The following is a 17,911-nucleotide window of genomic DNA, read 5'->3' as shown; positions in this document are numbered from 1 at the left end:
GTTGTGTTTTTTTAGCCTAATGATGGCTTGCTTCACTGATAGTGACAGCTCTTTGGATCTCATCTTGAGAGTTGACAGCAACAGATTCCAAATGCAAAAAGCACACTTGAAATGAACTCTGGAACTTTTATCTGCTCATTGTAATTGGGATAATGAGGAAATAACACACACCTAGCCATGGAACAGCTGAGAAGCCAATTGTCCCATTACTTTTGGTCCCTTAACAGGTGGGAGGCACATATGCAAACTGTTGTAATTCCTACACCGTTCACCTGATTTGGATGTAAATACCCTCAAATTAAAGCTGACAGTCTGCAGTTAAAGCACATCTTGTTTGTTTCATTTCAAATCCATTGTGGTGGTGTATAGAGCCAAACATGTTAGAATTGTGTCGATGTCCCAATATTTATGGACCTGACTGTATAACTGTTCAATGCTTTTTCATCATCATCAGTGCAGTGTATGGAAAAGGGTGGAAACAAATAATTTGCATGGCTCCACCCACTGTGTGAAAATGAGGAATAATCTCTTTATTTTTGGGATAGGTGATGTAATTTTTTTTTTTTAATTAAAATTTTTATTTATTTTCCATATATAATACATATTTCATCATTATTCTCATACAAAAACCATTTCCATATCATTAATAACATTTCTTACTATCTTTATTCCCATTTACCTCCCCCCCTCTATCTAATTTTCCCTCCTCCCTAAATAAAACCTCCCTCCCCCCATGTAAACCCACCCACTCTGCATTGTTCTATTACCTCTTTTCCCAACGAGAATATAGGGTATATAAATCCTTTCATCTTTCTCACATTGCTACTTCATATATTTCACCATAGATTCTTCCCATTTTCTCCACCTCTTAGAGAACAACCCCATCCTGTCTTCCTGCATATAACACAATCTCTCCATCTTACATATTTGATTCGTTCTTTCCACCCAGTCCTCTATCTTCGGCACCTCTGGTCTATGCCAAAACTTAGGTATCAGACCCTTCGCCGCATTCAGGTAGCACCATATACCCGAGTCCTTATATTTATTTACTGATAACTCTGTACTATGTAGTAGACATACTTCTGGGTCCAGTCCTATCTTTATCCCAGAGATATTCTCAATTAGTTGGACAATTATCTCCCAGAAACCTTGGATCTTCGGGGACTCCCACCATATATGATATAACGTGCCTATTTTTCCACAACCCCTCCAGCACTCTTGTGAATTTTCCCTTACATATCTTATACTCAACCTTCGGTGTAATGTGCCATCTCGTTAAACACTTATAATTTACCTCCACCTCGCTCATACTTATATTCTCGTGTATTAATCTATATATTTTCCTTTGTTTATCTTCATCTATCTCTATTCCCAAATCTCTTTCCCATTTTACTATATACATTGACTTTGTATAAGAGTCTAACTCAGTGAGGGTCTTATAAATTTTTGCCGTACCTCGCCTCCCGTCACCTCGTGTATCTAACAACCTCTCAAACAGATTCCAATCCTTTCTCGATCTCAACGGTTTTGGAAGGTTTCTGACAAAGTGTTTTAATTGGTGATATCTCCACTCATCTATTTTAATGAAGAGTTCCCTTTTATCTTAGGTGATGTAATGAGATGTATGAATACCTTCTGATTTAAGAAGGCTTTATTAGGGTGGAAACAAATAATTTGCATGGCTCCACCCACTGTGTGGAAATGAGGAATAATCTCTTTATTTTTGGGATAGGTGATGTATGAATACCTTCTGATTTAAGAAGGCTTTATTATGCTTTGCACAGATTCAGTTGGTGGGCTTTTTGATTTCTTTAGTACCTTCTCATCATAACCTGTACAGTTATACTTTCTTAATGATTGAAGACTGAACATTCAGATTCTTGCATAATCCCATTCAGTAGTAACTAATTCTCTTTAAATAAAGCAATTTTGACAGATTTTGATCCTTTTCGTTAAGGTCAAGTGCAGTAGCAGTTTTCAGAAGGGAGAATTGAGTGTGCCCTGTGGTGAGGAAGGGGGGGCCCTGTCTAGTATTCGCCTGATATAATAAGGTAGGAATGGTGTGAGGGTCCTTTTGTCCGGCCAGGAGCTGGGAAAGCAAAGGACCCATGGTGTCAGTGCCCTCTGGGAGTGGTTTCCCCAGGGGTGCTCTTAGTATCACTATGAGTTTGGGACCCCAGTGTAAGACTAAGCACTAGGCCAAGGCACCTCTCGTTTTTTCTGCACAGCTCATCATAGGCTAGGCCATTTGGCTATGACCATAGCAAGTTTGTTACCAGGCTGCACAACCTAGCCAATGCATATGCACTGGCACTTATTTTTTAATTTTTTTTCTTCCCATGTGTCACTTTGCACTTATGGATGTGTGTTACTTTCACTTGTGATGAAGGGTATGGGTCCTTGGGCCTACCCTGAAGTATAGAAGTAGGAGATGTGGCCATTTGGTTCCTTTCTCCCCTAAACCAGGAAGATCATCAGGCGAGCCCCTCACCTAGTACCTGATGGTTGGCTTCAGTTGACCATGAGGAGAGAGGTCTACCTCGGCTTTTGGCTAGGTGGACTACAAGTGTGCCTTGCACCGGGGTATCAGGGAATGGTCCTACCTTTTTAGGAGGTGGACTATAGAAACACCCCTAAGTGCATGTTTTTGTGTGTGCTCACATGCTTTTTATTTTTGCTTACTTACAGGTTGTTTTTGCGTACTACCATGGGTAAAATAAGAGAATTATGACATATTTTGATGGCAGTTGAGCAGAGAGTTCCTCAATTTATCAGCAGCAAGCTACTTGACTCTAATTATGATGTCTCTAGAATACTATGGAGATGAGACCCAGAATCCAAAACTGACATTTGGTTGATGCTCTGGATCAGAAGAGGCCAATGATGGTGGTGGTGGGCATATAATTGCAGACCTAGTTTGTACAAATGGCATTACCCAGAAGTCCTTTCTTTTCTAGCAGAGGCTGACTTGCTCAGTTCTGTACTCATACTTTTATACGAAAAGTTGAGCTTAGAAGCTCAATCTCTTTCCTGATTTCCATAGTATCATTTTAACTCAGTCACTGATTGAACAAATTCTCATTGTTCTCCCCTATCGTGCAATGTTCTCAGCAGCTCACCTCCAGCAGGCAGTAAACACAATATGGATATCACAAAAGGCGTGAGTTCACACTGACACACGGGAGTGCTGTCAGCCTCTGGAGTGGAGGGCGTGTGTTATCCTATTATTATGCACAGCTACTAACTGAATTTATGGCAATTTATTCTATAAAAAGCAGACAGCAACTCAACTGGCTTGGGAAAAAAAAAACGCTTTCCCGCTGAGAAAATAAAAATGCTAATGCGGGTAATAGATTTCTGAAATGGACTTGACTGCATAAGACGCGAGTGTGCAGAATTAACAGCATTCTGAGAGAAGGAAAAACTGCCCGTGATTGGCTCATCACCGTTCTTTATTCATGCCGGACAGAGGCTCTGCGGTCACAGATCATGCTGCACATCAGGGAGCCCGCATATGTCTGCCAAAGGACTAAAGGTACTTTATTTTGCCATGGTCTCCTGCAGAAACTTATCAGAAAGTTTCCCATGAAGGCTCTCACATTCAATTGGACATATTCTGTAATGATGTAGACGTTTTGTAGCCACTTCTTCCATTCCAGTCAGTGTCAGGAAGATACAAAAGCATTTATATTCACACGGGTAGAATAGACACCTTAATCCAGTCATCCAATGTTAAAACTACACAGTATGCAGTAGACAGATCCCCTATTCAGGGATAGTTTTACCAGTTTGATGTAGATGACCTCCTTCATGACTCTTGTGCACCATTTGTTCTCTCTATCATAACAATGGATGAAGAAAAAAGACCATTTACATCAATCTAGAATAAGCATCCCCCAACAAAGGAGGGGGTCTTTGACACTATTTCTTTCTCCATATAATGCTGTTCTAAAATCTGGACCCCAATTCACACCTTCAGAATGGAAGGATTGACACCTATGGAGGATGGAATTATGAAACTTTAATAGGGTGGTTCCACAATTTTCACACCTCCCATCCTGTTCTTGGACAAACAACATCTGCCTCAACACATTCCATTGTAATTGGATTATGTGTCTATGCTACATGTGTGGATATAAATGCTGGTACATGTTCCTCACACTCATTAGAAATGGAGAAGTGGCTTGGAGAAGCTATGAAACATCATCAACATTACAGAACCTTTATTGATGTGAGTCACATGTTTGACACCTGTGCAGACTTCTGGGCACCAAGAATGAAATTCTCAAATTAGAATAGGGTGGTTTCACAATTTTTACAACTCCCATCCTTTCTTGGACAATCAACATCTACCTTGTCACATTCCTTCACAATTGAATTTGCTACTGGGGTATGTTCCAGACAGTCATTAGAATGGAAGAAGTGACTTGGAGAAGCTACGAAATGTCCTCAGAATTACTACTACTACTATTAGCTTAAAGTATCACTAAAGGCAAAACTTTTTTTTTTTATAGCTTTGGACAGAGTAGAGAGGGATTAGAATTTTTGTCAGATTTTATTGCGGTTTGTGCCCCTCTTAAGAAGATTCACCCTCTCCATTTGTCCTGTTTACCATTATCATTGAAAGTAAAAGAAAATCCCAAATTTTGGGTTGTCCCCAGAAAAGTAATAGAGCAGAAATCTTCCAATAGGGACACTAGTTCTGGTGACTAGTGATTGGGTCCCCTAGTAGTGAAAATTAAAGGAATTATCTGCAATGGCATACAGATTTAGGAAAAAAAATCTGACAGAAGTTATATCCCTCCCTTGCTCTATCAAAAAAAAAAAAGTTTTGCCTATAGTTCTACTTTAATCAGGAAACAAATCTGCCATATAGCTAACCACTAGGTGGAGCAACTACACAATGAATGGTCAGAGTTAAAGGGAAGCTCTACTGTTTTTAGTTAATACAGAATTAGAGTTTTAAAGTGTATATAAACCCTAACAATGAACTTAATTTATTTGGACCCTTCTGGACTGTTAAATATACCACTGAATGTGATTTATTATATCTCTTTGATAAGCTGGAAAATACCTGCTGAACCTGTCAGAAATCTTGTGAGATGAAAACAACTGTCATTAATTACTGCCTTAACTGTCTGAGATCTACAAAACCATGTCACCTATGTTATGGACAACAGGAGAGGGGTGGGTTTCCATAGTCCTATCTTGCTTATGTTGTCCAGATTCAGGATGAGTGGAAGTTTTGTACCCCCTGAACAGGAAGTAGCAGGATCACCAGGTGATCATAAAGGTCAAAAGAAAAGTAATTACGACACCACATCTAAAAGACTAGTAAGCTTCAATCCATTAAATTTGTGTTTAGGTACACTCTAAATGAAATGCATACCCCAAAACACATACTAAAATACATCTAAACCCAATAACCAGCAAGTACTGGGTAGTGTTGCTGGCTGGAATGGAGGAAGGTGCAACAAGGGACCACAAGCAAGGTGATTATAAGGGAGTCAGGGGGCCCCTTTTCAGAGACACTGTCACTTTGGCCAGCATGGAAAGGACAACAGGGTGTCTTTATTTTGAATCTGGGAATAGTAAACTGCATATCTTGTTATTAGCCCTGTGGAGACATACAATACCAGAGTTAAATCAACATTGAAGGAGAATGTGCTTACACCTGAACCGCTTTCAGAAGATTTCCACTCTCAAATCGAGATTCAAACACCAGCACAGAGTCCGAATCATCACAGCCACATGGAGACACAGGCTTCAGGGGACTGCGATTTCCACCTACTCGGGAGCACATAAAACATAGCTCCTTCCATCCTGCCAAGAAAACAGAGAGGGGGAATTATATTAATGCTACATACGTGAGACTGCAAGGGAGGAATAAAACTGTAACAGAGAAAGCGTGCGAAAAGGAAAGATAATGAGGGCAAGATCATTCAAATACTCATACCTGGATAACAAAACAAGATACATAATAAATAGTACTGAAAAGAATAGATTGTTTCACTGGTCTGCCTAAGAATCATAAGGACTTCCAGAAAGGTGGCTATGCACGTCAAGGGTAAATTTCAGTTCTATTAAAACCGGAATAACATTTATAACTGCTACACAGCATTTTAAATGTAAAGCACTTTAAAGCGTATGTCCAGCCAAATTTTTTTTCTTTTGCATTTTGGATTGAGTTGTGAAGGAATAAAAATGTTGTTGGGGTTTTATTGCTATCCAGAGCTCCATTAGAGAGATTTTGTCTCACTGTTATGGAGACAACTGTTTCATCAGATAGGAAGTGAGGGAAAAATCTGCAACAAGGATGGAAATAAATATCCAACAAGGGTTCTAAAGCTTCCCTACTGTATACTAAAAAAAAAGAGTTTTGACTGGACACTTTAAAGTGTAAATACAGGTTTAATCCCCCAAACCCCTACCCTCGTAGATAGAGTTTGTCTATTTTCCTAGCTAGAGGACATCCAGCATCAACTAGCACTTTCCTCTGCAGCCTCCTTCATCTTTTGGATTTCTGTTCTTTCATTCATGGAGGCTCAGCATCACATATGGGCATTACCTAGTGTTGCCAATCGTCAGTATTTTTACTGGCAGACAGTTAAAAACCAGGCACTTTTCTCCTTCCAGTAAATACTAGTGAGAAGAAAAGGTTAAAATTATGGCTTGGCTTAGAACTGCACATGCGCCGTTCGGGTCCAGGACCGGCCGAGACCACCCGAGTGCCTGCCACAGTGCGTTCGGGTGGCCTCAGTGGGGGGGGGGGGGTCTGGCGGAAGTGGTGCCGGAGCGTGCCGTGCCGTGTCATGGTGCAAGGGAGCCAAGCAGCACGTCCGGAGCCTCATGTACGGGTCTGGGGAATGGTTGCAAGGCAACCAGAAGTGGGACTGTCAGTGTCAGTGTGGAGGGACCACCTGACGTGGAGGGACCACCTGACATGGAGAGAGACTGGCACTGTGCATCAAGAGGGCACATATCTTGACGGTGAGGTGTCATCATCATCTGTGCTGCTGCACACTGCAGTCAATTTTACGTGTGTGTGTCTGCCCATTCTAATTTCTTGCTCTCCTGAGTCCTGTCCCTGAGCTACTTACTTACTATATCGAAAATAAAATAAGAAATGTTCTTTGCCTTAAAGTGGAGTTCCACTCACGCTGTCAAAAAATAAAAGACAGCAGCTACAAAAACTGTAGCTGCTGACTTTTAAAAAACAGCCACATACCTGTCCCTCAGTCCCACGGTGTGCTCCCTGCAGCCTGTTTCACCGGCCGTCCTGTATTCCAGCATCTTCAGCTTGCGGCTTCACAGCCGTGTACCCACTGCGCATGCGTGAGTAGCACTGCACTTCATGAATGGTCCTGTGGTCTTTTGGGACCTGTCACATGTCCCAAAAGACTACAGGGAGGGAGGACACCTTCCACTTCCGATCGCCTAGGCCGGGTGTCGGCAACCCGCGGCTCCGGAGCCGCATGCGGCTCTTTTTCACCTTTCCTGCGGCTCCGGAGCACACTGCCCACCAGGTGACAGGCAATAGGGTCGGCAAGCCGCGGCTCTTTTAATGCAGATCTTCTGTGTGCTGGGCGCCCGCTGGCAAACATTGGCTGTCAGGATGTAGGCGGGGCAGCCCGGATGTAGGCGGGGCAGCGTGACGAACTCCTCTCCTCTCACAGTCCGCCCTGAAGACCAGAACGGCGCGGGAACCCAGCGAGAGGAACACGCGGAGCAAAGGTAAGTGAATTCACACAATATGGGGAATGAATTACTATGGGGGATGAATTACTATAGGGGGGATGAATTACTATATGGGGGATGAATTACTATATGGGGGATGAATTACTATAGGGGGGATGAATTACTACGGGGGATGAATTACTATATGGGGGATGAATTACTATAGGGGGGATGAATTACTATGGGGGATGAATTACTATAGGGGGGATGAATTACTATGGGGGATGAATTACTATATGGGGGATGAATTACTATAGGGGGGATGAATTACTATGGGGGATGAATTACTATAGGGGGGATGAATTACTATAGGGGGGATGAATTACTATATGGGGGATGTATTTTCAGTTTTAAAAATGTTTCTCTCAAAATAAATTTCAATCGTGGTTTTGGCGAGATTTGGCTCAGTCGAAAAAAAAGGTTGCCCACCACTGACCTAAGGCTATGATTGTGATTATGACGATACACTGTGGCCCTGATTAACCCTTTGCTTACTGGGCCCTTAAACCCCCTTCATGACCAGAGCGTTTTTTGCAATATATGCAGTGTCGGATTTGTTTTAAATGTTGCAATGGTTTTGCGGCTCCCAGTCTTTTTTTCCCCTCTCGGAAACGGGTCCAAGTGGCTCTTTATGTCTTAAAGGTTGCAGACCCCTGGCCTAGGCGATCAAACCGGAAGTGGGAGCGGGTACCTGTCAAATTTGGGTACCCACTCCCCCCGCCCTCCAAAGGTGCCAATCCTTAATGGGGAGCGGGGGAGCAGTCCTTAAAGCGGAACTTCCCCTTTTCGGTGGAGCTCCACTTTAATATCTACCTTAAATCACATTGCTAAGTGCATATTGTACTTGTTTGTATCCTAAATACTGAAATTTCCACTTAAAACTGTAATTTGATTTTGCGTTTGGAAATGCCAGTAAAATGTAGGTGTTGTGTCAGTGAATTTCAATCTGGTAGGTTGGAAACACTAAGGTGGTCTGCATGCAAGTACAGCCTGCCTAGGAGTGCCCTGACTGACATACTGCCATTGGGTCTTTTAAATATTTTCATAACTCCTCCCAATAACCAGCCCACATCTTACACCTGGGCTGAGGGCTCTTAAAAGGAGTACAGAGGCAGGGTGCTGTAATGTTTTCAGGAAACTATGTACAGCACCCTGCCCGCTCCTCCCACCAGATATGATCATGACATTGCACTTAGCAATGTGATTTAAGGTAGATATTAAAGTGGAGCTCCACCGAAAAGGGAAAGTTCTGCTTTAAGGACTGCTCCCCATTAAGGATTGGCACCTTTGGAGGGCGGGGGGAGTGGGTACCCACATTTGACAGGTACCCGCTCCCACTTCCGGTTCAATCGCCTATAGTGAAGCCTAGATGCCCAGTTATGACATCAATGGATGTAAAATAGGGTAAACATTTAGTTGGCATATTAATGGGGGTGGGGGTAGAATGAGGAATCAGGGAAGAAAGGGGTGGTGGGTAGTTTTTTCTCCTGAACTAAGAGTAATAGCATGTGAGGATTCCAGGAGTACTGTGTGATTATGGGCTCCCAGGGGTTGGATCCGTGATAGTCTGGGCTCAAAGAAAGTGGGTTAAGTAAGCTCACTGCCATTCAACCAGGAAGACTGGCAACATCTAGTGAAGGAGAAGAAGTAATGTGACAGCTCCAGAGCATAGAGGATAAGGGCTCGTTCACACTACCCCAAAGCTGCCGCACACTTAACCGCTGCGGTTTAATGTGTGGCAGCTGTCCATTCCGGCTACAGAAGGCCAGCGGTAGGGGGTGGTGTGATGCACATTTCAGTGCCTTTTTTGTTTACGCAACTGTATTTGAAGTGTACAAAGTTATCATGTGCGATACCAGCGCGGTGTGATGCGCTGCTGTACAGTGATAGGTGATCCGTCCTGTACTCTGCGATAAAATGCAGCATGTCTACATTGCAGTATGAATAGGACACATAATGGAGGGTATTAACTAAAACTGGTGCAGCTGAGCATAGTAACTAATCAGCCCCTAACATCAGTTTGTTCAATTAAGCTTTGACAATACAATCTAAAGGCTGATTGCTTACTATGCACAGCTGCACCACATTCTGTGTGCTCCAGTTTTAGTAAACATTTTTTCTAGCTGTCCTCCTATCTATTCAAAAACTTTCCTCCTACTTGAGCAGAAATGAAGATACAATGGTGCTACAAACAGCATCAAAAGCTGATGGCTCTAACACTGTCCACAGGTCAAAAATGTTTTGGGTGGAGCTCCGCTTTCAATGGTACCTCCCTGAAGGTAAAAATTAATTAAACCGTAGTAGAAAGGGGAAAATCAGGACATCGTCTGTTAGAGACATCTGCTGGATTACACTGACATCATGTTAATGAAATTCCGAGAAAACAGGAAATTGAAAGAGTAACCCTCTAGGAAAAAAAATCCTCAAACAGGAAGGACAGCGATGAGTTAAAAATGTTTTTTTGCTGCTTTCAAGATAACACAAACTAAGAGAGAAATGGGAAGATTCATTAATATTCTTGCCACATGTTAGTTATGTACACAGAGAATCAATAAGATTCACAGAAGCTCAAAATGGCTGACGCTGTCAGGTGACCTGCGTTCTGAAGGTTAGCAGACATTAGATTTGACAAATGTTAGGCACAGAGGGGTATAGCACACCGCAGGAAAAACACGCATCACCGGCAACGTGGAACGGGCAGCGGGCTGTTAAATGATCGAGGCTGCAGGTTGGGTGCCAGCTAAGTCAGGATTGCAGCTATTTCTATTTAAAGCTGCACTCCAGACAAACAACTAAATACACAAATGAAATACATATTATAGGAGCTGTTTTTACTTCAAAAGGATTTGTAATTCTCATCCTATCCTGAAATTTACACAGCACAGCCTCGTCTAACAGGGCAGGAGAACTGTTTTTTCTCTGCAGCACTTCAGTAATATATGTCATGTCCCTCCCCCAACCAGTGACTGGACAGTGAAAGGAGAAGCAGCAGACTCTGCTCTTTCATCATATCAGCATGTTCCTTGTTAGCACATGGCTACAGCTATGATCCCAGAATCAAAATTTTCAGCCTGCGATGGGCATTAATGTAGAAGTGAGTGGCTCTACAGCCAGTTCATCACTTCTACAGTGTGCAGAATCTTGCCATTTTTACCAGGGTCTCCTGTTCAATCAGACTGCCGCTGCTTTGTGCACTTGTGACTTGAGAGGGGATGAAGGTACAACTGTCTCAACAGGTCCCTGCAGACTGACACTTTTCAGAATCTCCTGAGAACAAAAGAGGTCCGTTCGGCTGCACTCCAAACCACCCACTTTAGTGAACCAGGATAAAACCAATACACATAGTGGAAATACAGCAGGGGACTAGCAGGTAAATGCGTTTCACGCTATAGACAGTGCTTATACATTACGCAGGGGTAATGAATAAGAGCTGTCCTTTGCATGAAATGCGTTTACCTGCTAGTCCCCCACTGTATTTCCACTATGTGTATTGGTTTTATCCTGGTTCACTAAAGTGGGTGGTTTGGAGTACAGCCGAACGGACCTCTATTGTTCTTATCTTTGTCATAAAGGGAGCCTGCATACTTAATTCAGGTTTCCAGTAGTGCCTACCTCCCTTTCCCTTCTCCTTGACAACATTATGTTTATTGTACGCACTGTCTTTTTTTGGAGTTGTATAAATGATGGGTATTCATTTTTGTAACAAAAACTGAAAAAAAGCCACACACCGAGCTCAGCATGACAAGATGCTTTTCTTTCCTTTTTTTTGCAGCAAGAGAAACGATGGCATATTTTAACAGAAAATACCATAGATTTTCAAAATATTAGCAATTAAGTCGCAGTTGTGAAAGGGAGCCAATGTATCGCTCGTTTGGTGACATTTTCAAAGAGCGTTTTATAGAGCAATTATTCCCCCCCAACAAAAAAAAACTGATTAGGGTAAAAAATAGCATCCGGTACAGGGAGCAAAGCAAAAATAGAGTGACAGCGAAACAATGGCAGAGCCGTGAGTCACACGTATCTTGCGGTAATAAGACACTGTATGGAATTTAATCAGCTCATGCTCTGAAAGCAGCCATTATGTCTCTATGGAGATGCAGACTTTCGGTATCTTCATATAATGAAGATGGAATTAAATGGAAATTAAGAAACATATTTTTGGGGAATTAGTTTCATATTGGGCTTGGCAGATTAAAGGGAAGATATAAAGATATTTAATATTAGGTTATAAAAATCAAAGAATAATCATTTCTGTTAAAAATTAAAACACTTAATGAACCTACTCCGAGCAAAAACTATTCTCTTTTACCAGCCCTCCTTTTCACCCACCTCAATTAGTCCTTTTTCTCCCCTTACCTTGTGAAGATATACTCACCTAAGTCCCCCTATCCAGGGCCCACACAGCCAATGTCCCTGGTGGGGGGAAGACTGAGTACCGCCATTCCTGTCCACTCCTCTGATGTTCGTCTTTACCTTGAACGTGAGAGTACCCCAACATAGCCCATCCAATAGAAAGAATTCACGTCAGGCAAGCACTGATGTGGACAACCAATGAAGGATCCAAACCAAAAAGTAAACAGAAGTGCATAAAACTTCCGCTAGAGCATCACATGACCGTGGCTACAAGTAAAACGGGTTTTTACATAGGGCTGTTGTTTATTTTATCCCAAACTGGGGCTTTAAATAAGAAAATAAGTAAAAAACGTCCAGGTAACCAAAAAAAGAATAAAAAATACTTGCCACGTACTGTTACATTGTGTAGTTATAGAATCTGCAGGGAGGGCAAAGTGCATGCCTAGGGATTACACATGAGTGAGTAATGGCCGCTCCAATGGTTATTTAGAGGAGCGGTGTCCATTACTTGCTCCACCGGGTGTGCAGGTAATCACAGTGATAATTGCGTATAGCAGCTAAGTGCTCCAAATGAGTTGCATCAGGTACTAGAAGCAATTTTTAATTTGCTATCTTTTGACTGAATACAAGTAAAATATTTTTAACTCCACACACTCCTCTAAAATAAAAATTGCACACAATCACGTACACTTTGCTTAGTTCTTCCCCCTCTCATACCCTCTGTCCCCCGACCCTACCCCTATACCCCTTTAAACCTTATCACAACCCCTCCCCCATGCCTACTCACGCCCCTAATCCATCTACCCTTTACCTGGATACACACATCCCCCTCACCACCCTCAACACCAATAAAATTTCCTAGATTGTAAGCTCTAACGAGCAGGGCTCCGTTTCCTCTTGTACCAAATGGTATTGTAACTGTAATGTCTACCTTCATTTTGTAAAGCACTGCGCAAACTGTTGGCGCTATATAAAACCTGTATAATAATAAAAAGCACACTACACACTGATACAAACCCACATTTGCCTGTCTATCGTCAACATTAATTTTAGCCCAGGTTCACACTGGATGAGACTTTGAAATATTGCAACTTCTCTTGATGTCACACAATTTCAAAGTCGCGAGTTGGAAGACATTTGATCAACTTCATGCACAGATATCTATGCAAGTCGCACCTGAAATCGCAAAAATTGGTGCAGGAACTGCTCTCAAAATCGGTGCGACTCTGACAAAGTTGATCGCAATAATTTGAACTGAATGGACTGCCATGCCTGCACAATCAGGGGCTGTAAATCTGCACAGGTGTGAACCAGGCCTTAAGATCTCCCACAGGGCTCTCCAGCTGCACTAACAGGACATTTTTTCAGACCTCTACTGCTCGCAAGGGCAACTTCCAGCACCTCAACACAAAGATCAGTTGCCATAATCCAGTGGGCAGGAAAAGGATAGAGGGGGTGGCGGGAGATGTGACTCAGCAACACTGGATGCCCCATTAACTGCGCAGGCATAGTACACATAAAAGATTTCCTCTCAAACAAAAAGGAAGAAAAAAAACAAAAACTATAGACCCCAAAAGGTCAAAAAATAACATCCCTGTTTCCCCAGCCAACAATTCAACTCAGCCAGGAAACTTTATTGCCCTTAACATGTGAAACATTAGAGCACGTGGCAATGGTGGGAGGAAGGGAACCCTCCCCTTTCCAACGGAATGTAGGACCAACCTAGTTGCTTCAGTGTGTGAACCGAGGCCGTATAGCAAAATGAGAGAGGGAATAGAAAGGAAAACATCTCACCAACCACATCCTTGGAGAAAGGAAAGCATTAGGTACACTTGTAGACTTTCAATCACGAAAGGGAGTCCAACCAGTCCACCGCCGAAGCAGGGTCATCAAAATAGTGATTGGTACTCTTATATTGAACCCGAAGCTTGCTGGGGTACAACATACTGTATTGAAGACCCCTTTCCCTAAGCCTCTTCCGGACATCAACAAAGGATATGCAATGTTTTTGCAGCTCAGGTGAAAAATCAGGAAAAAAGTGCAGATCAGCATTTTCAAACCTCAGGGATTGTTGTTTTCTTGCCTCCATCAAATGAGGCCCTGAAAATTCAGTAACCGAACCAGGAAGGAGCGTGGGGGGGCCCCAGGAGTCCTGGATCCCATTGGGACTCTGTGCCCGTTCCACCTGGTAGGCCGTGAAGACCATTTGCAAATTTAACACTTGCCTAAAAAAGCCCTCAGCAAAGACAGCAGGATTGTCCTCTTCAGCACCCTCAGCAAGCCCCATTACTCATACATTGTTCCGGTGCAATCTGTTTTCAGCATCATCAGATTGGGCCATAAGAAGAGTAACAGTGTGCTGTAAGTCTGACAGGGTGTGGGCCTGAGAGGATGTGGTATCTTCAACCTCAGAAATGTGGGTTTCTGCGGTGCCCAGGTGGCCCCTAATCTTGTCCAGGTCTTTTCTGATAAGCCCATATTCTAATGCCAAAGTGTCTATCTTGAACATGAGCGATGATTTACTTGCTTCTATGGCTGCCAGGTGAGTACAAGTAGCGGAATCCCCAGGTAAAGCCTCCACAGGAAAGAGGGACACATCCCTGGGCACAGCATCCCCGTCTATCATGTCCCACCAGGCAGTCTGCACCACCACTGAGTGTTTGGCCGGCACACATGTAGGCAAGATAGCCACGCCACGTGTAGTAGGAGGGAAGCTCCGAGCCCCAGTACAGGGGAATTTCTTTGCCGGTGTCTTCCGGGACGGCATGGGCAAAGAGGGCTCAGGTCCCCAGGCAGAGTTGAGTGGTCGGCTGAGCAGGATGGCGGCTAGGCGCTCCCCCTAGACAGGATAAATGAGCAGGATAGTCGGAGCCTCAGAAGAACACGTCCACGCTGGTTCACATCTAAGCCACACCCCCATGTAGTATCTTTAATTACTAATTTATTGGTATTTATTCACCATAAAGTTATAAAATCCAGTGGAAATGTGCCTCTTTAAATGTACATTACTTCCTTAAGGAACAATGCCAGAATCATCTTTATATACAATAGAACCTCTCTTCCTGTCAAATGTTATGAAGTCACACAGTTCCACCCCAAAGTGTTTCAGCACACCCGCTGCAGCCTAATAATGGAGACTGGGAGCTGTGACACATGTTCCTGTATACTCTTTATTGCCATACTCCTGTTTTGTTTTTTGTATTATTTGGAGCATAGTAATTTTTGCACATTTTATTTAAAGAAAAATTTTATTTCTCTTATATATAATTTTTCATATCTTAGCACATGGATTGAATTAGCAGAATTTCAGTGTATATTATATGGTTCACAGGTAAAATAATATATAACTGGTAGGATTGGCACATAGTATTAATGTGTAATTGCACTGCACTTTTTGAATAATTATATTCTCATACACGACCTTCTACGTGGTCTGTGAATAACACAAAGACCGTACCACATTCTAAGTATTTATCTCCATGTACATCACTTACCTAGAAATTTTCTGTGAGTGGGCAATGCACTTTCCAAGCATTTTGAATTTCAATATATTTTATTATTTTTCAAACTGGAAATATAATATTTACACATTATGAACAGAGCAGAATTTAAAATAGGTTAGGTTTCTTGGATAATTGACTACACATCAGTTTAGGAACATATTTTTTCTACTCACAGTAATGCTTATTGATAATACATTTAAGGAATAGCATTTGAGAGTTCTTAAAACTATCAGTTATAGGCCATATATCACAGATTGGCCCATGTTAGCACAATAAAGTGAAATTGAACTGTACTACAATAGGGTTTTGTGTTAAATGATTACACTATAACCCAAACATATCTACCCATATTTGCAGGGAATCAGAAAATTTCCTTTATTTTACAATCTGGACCAGGCTCTTCCACTGAGGAGTTCAAATGTCTCCTGGGGTGGCAGGCATGTATATCAAGTGGGCCAGTTGATAAATTAGGCCGGTCATGAACACCATAAATCAATTACAAAAAAAACCTATTGTGCAAACAAGAAAGAGAAAAGAGATAGGATAGAGTAAGAGGAATCTTCACAACAGGTATCCTACAATAGAACAGTCGTGGTCAACTTTCTTCATATGTATCTTCTTAGGTAAATCACCAAAGGGCTGCACTCAAAATTAAGTGAATATTCAGTCTCAGAGAAGGAAGACACCCAGCAGAATATAGTCAGAGACTATGGGCGTGATACAAAAGAAACTGTGGACATGATAAAAGAGATGATCACAGATTGCAGACATGATACAAGAAATGACTGCTGAGACAATGAGGGGCACACAAAAGGTGCAAAAGGGCCACAAGCACCCCCCCCCCCCAGCCACAAGTTGGGCCCCAGGGCAATAGAGCTTATGTGATGGAATTGTACTTGATCTGTGGATGCCAGATTGATTCAGATTTGTTTTGTGTATTGTTTAATATATTTGTCATTTTACCATTGATTATGATTCAGTTAAGTCTGCGTTTAACCAGGTCAGGAAAGACCACAGACGTCTGCCAACAGGAAGCAATTGTTATTCTAGCTGTCAAAAATATGCAGGAGATGAGTTTACCAGTCCCCTTGGTGATACTTGGAAACATGGTGCTTATTAAAGCACCCATAGGTGACGTGTGCATTTTAGCAATGCATGACTATTAACCTTTTTGAGCTGGAACACACTATAAGTGATGTGCTAAGTTAGACACTGAATCACATTGTATTTTGTTTTCTGTGTAAACTATGGGGTGAATTTACTGAAGGCGAATGAACTGTGCACTTTGCAAGTGGTGAAGCTTCACTTTGTAAAGAATACGCAATCAGATGCAATAAACCCCCCCCCCCCCAAAAAATTGCATTGCACTGATGCAAGGCTACATCAGTGCATTGCACTGATGTAAGGCTTGGATGCAGCTACTCGACCATGGAAACCCATTCCATGAAGCTCTCTATGCACTGTTGTTGTGCTAATCTGAAGGCCACATGAAGTTTGGAGGTCTTTAGCTATTGACTCTGCAGACAGTTGGTGACTTCTGCGCACTCTGCGCTTCAGCATGCGCTGACCCCGCTTTGTCATTTTACGTGGTCTACCACTTTGTGGCTGTTGTTCCCAGGTGCTTCCACTTTGTTATAATACCACTAACAGTTGACCATGGAATATTCAATCAGATGCAATAAACCCCCCCCCCCCCAAAAAAAAAACTAATTTTTGCTTGCACATGATTGGATGATGGAAATCAGCAAAGCTTCATCACATTCACTAAACTCTAAGGAAAATGAGTGCAACTGCATTTGCAGAGAGCACAGTCTATTTGCCTTTAGTAAGTCCACCCCTATACACTATATTGTCAAAAGTATTGGGACGCCTGATTTTACATGCATATGAACTTTAATGACATCCCAGTCTTAGTCCGTAGGGTTCAATATTGAGGGGAAGGCTGTCCATAAGGTTTAGGAGTGTGTTTATGGGAATGTTTGACTCTTCTTCCAGAAGCACAATTGTGAGGTGAGGTACTGATGTCAGACAAAAAGGCCTGGGTCCCAGTCTCCACTCTAATTCATCCCAAAGGTGTTCTATCAGGTTGTGGTCAGGACTTTGGGCAGGCCAGTCAAGTTTCTTCCACAGGAACAGGAAGAGGCCATCCCCAAACTGTTCCCACAAAGTTGGGAGCATGAAATTGTCCAAAATGTCTTGGTATGTTGATGCCTTAAGAGTTCTCTTCACTGGAACTAGGGGGCCAAGCCCAACCCCTGAAAAACAACCCTACACCATAACCCCTCCTCCACCAAACCTTACATTTGGCACAACGCAGT

At 42.4% G+C, this 17,911-nt stretch overlaps 1 protein-coding gene across 1 annotated transcript in view; it reads right to left on the bottom strand.

Annotated features, from left to right (window-relative positions):
- Positions 1-17,911, bottom strand: part of AGBL3 (AGBL carboxypeptidase 3) — a 180,883-nt gene that overhangs the window by 110,949 nt on the left and 52,023 nt on the right. Inside the window, exon 4 of the mRNA XM_089680809.1 lies at positions 5,673-5,823. Within this exon, the coding sequence (XP_089536935.1) occupies positions 5,673-5,823 (151 nt within the window). The remainder of the gene's footprint in view (positions 1-5,672; positions 5,824-17,911) is intronic.

This window comes from Staurois parvus, unplaced genomic scaffold, assembly GCF_062004578.1.
Source record: "Staurois parvus isolate SC_StPar_1 unplaced genomic scaffold, SC_StPar_1.0 ptg000249l, whole genome shotgun sequence".
Classification (NCBI taxonomy): Eukaryota; Metazoa; Chordata; class Amphibia; order Anura; family Ranidae; genus Staurois; species Staurois parvus.
Note: the sequence above shows the minus strand (reverse complement) of the source record. Positions and strands in the feature narration are given on the sequence as shown.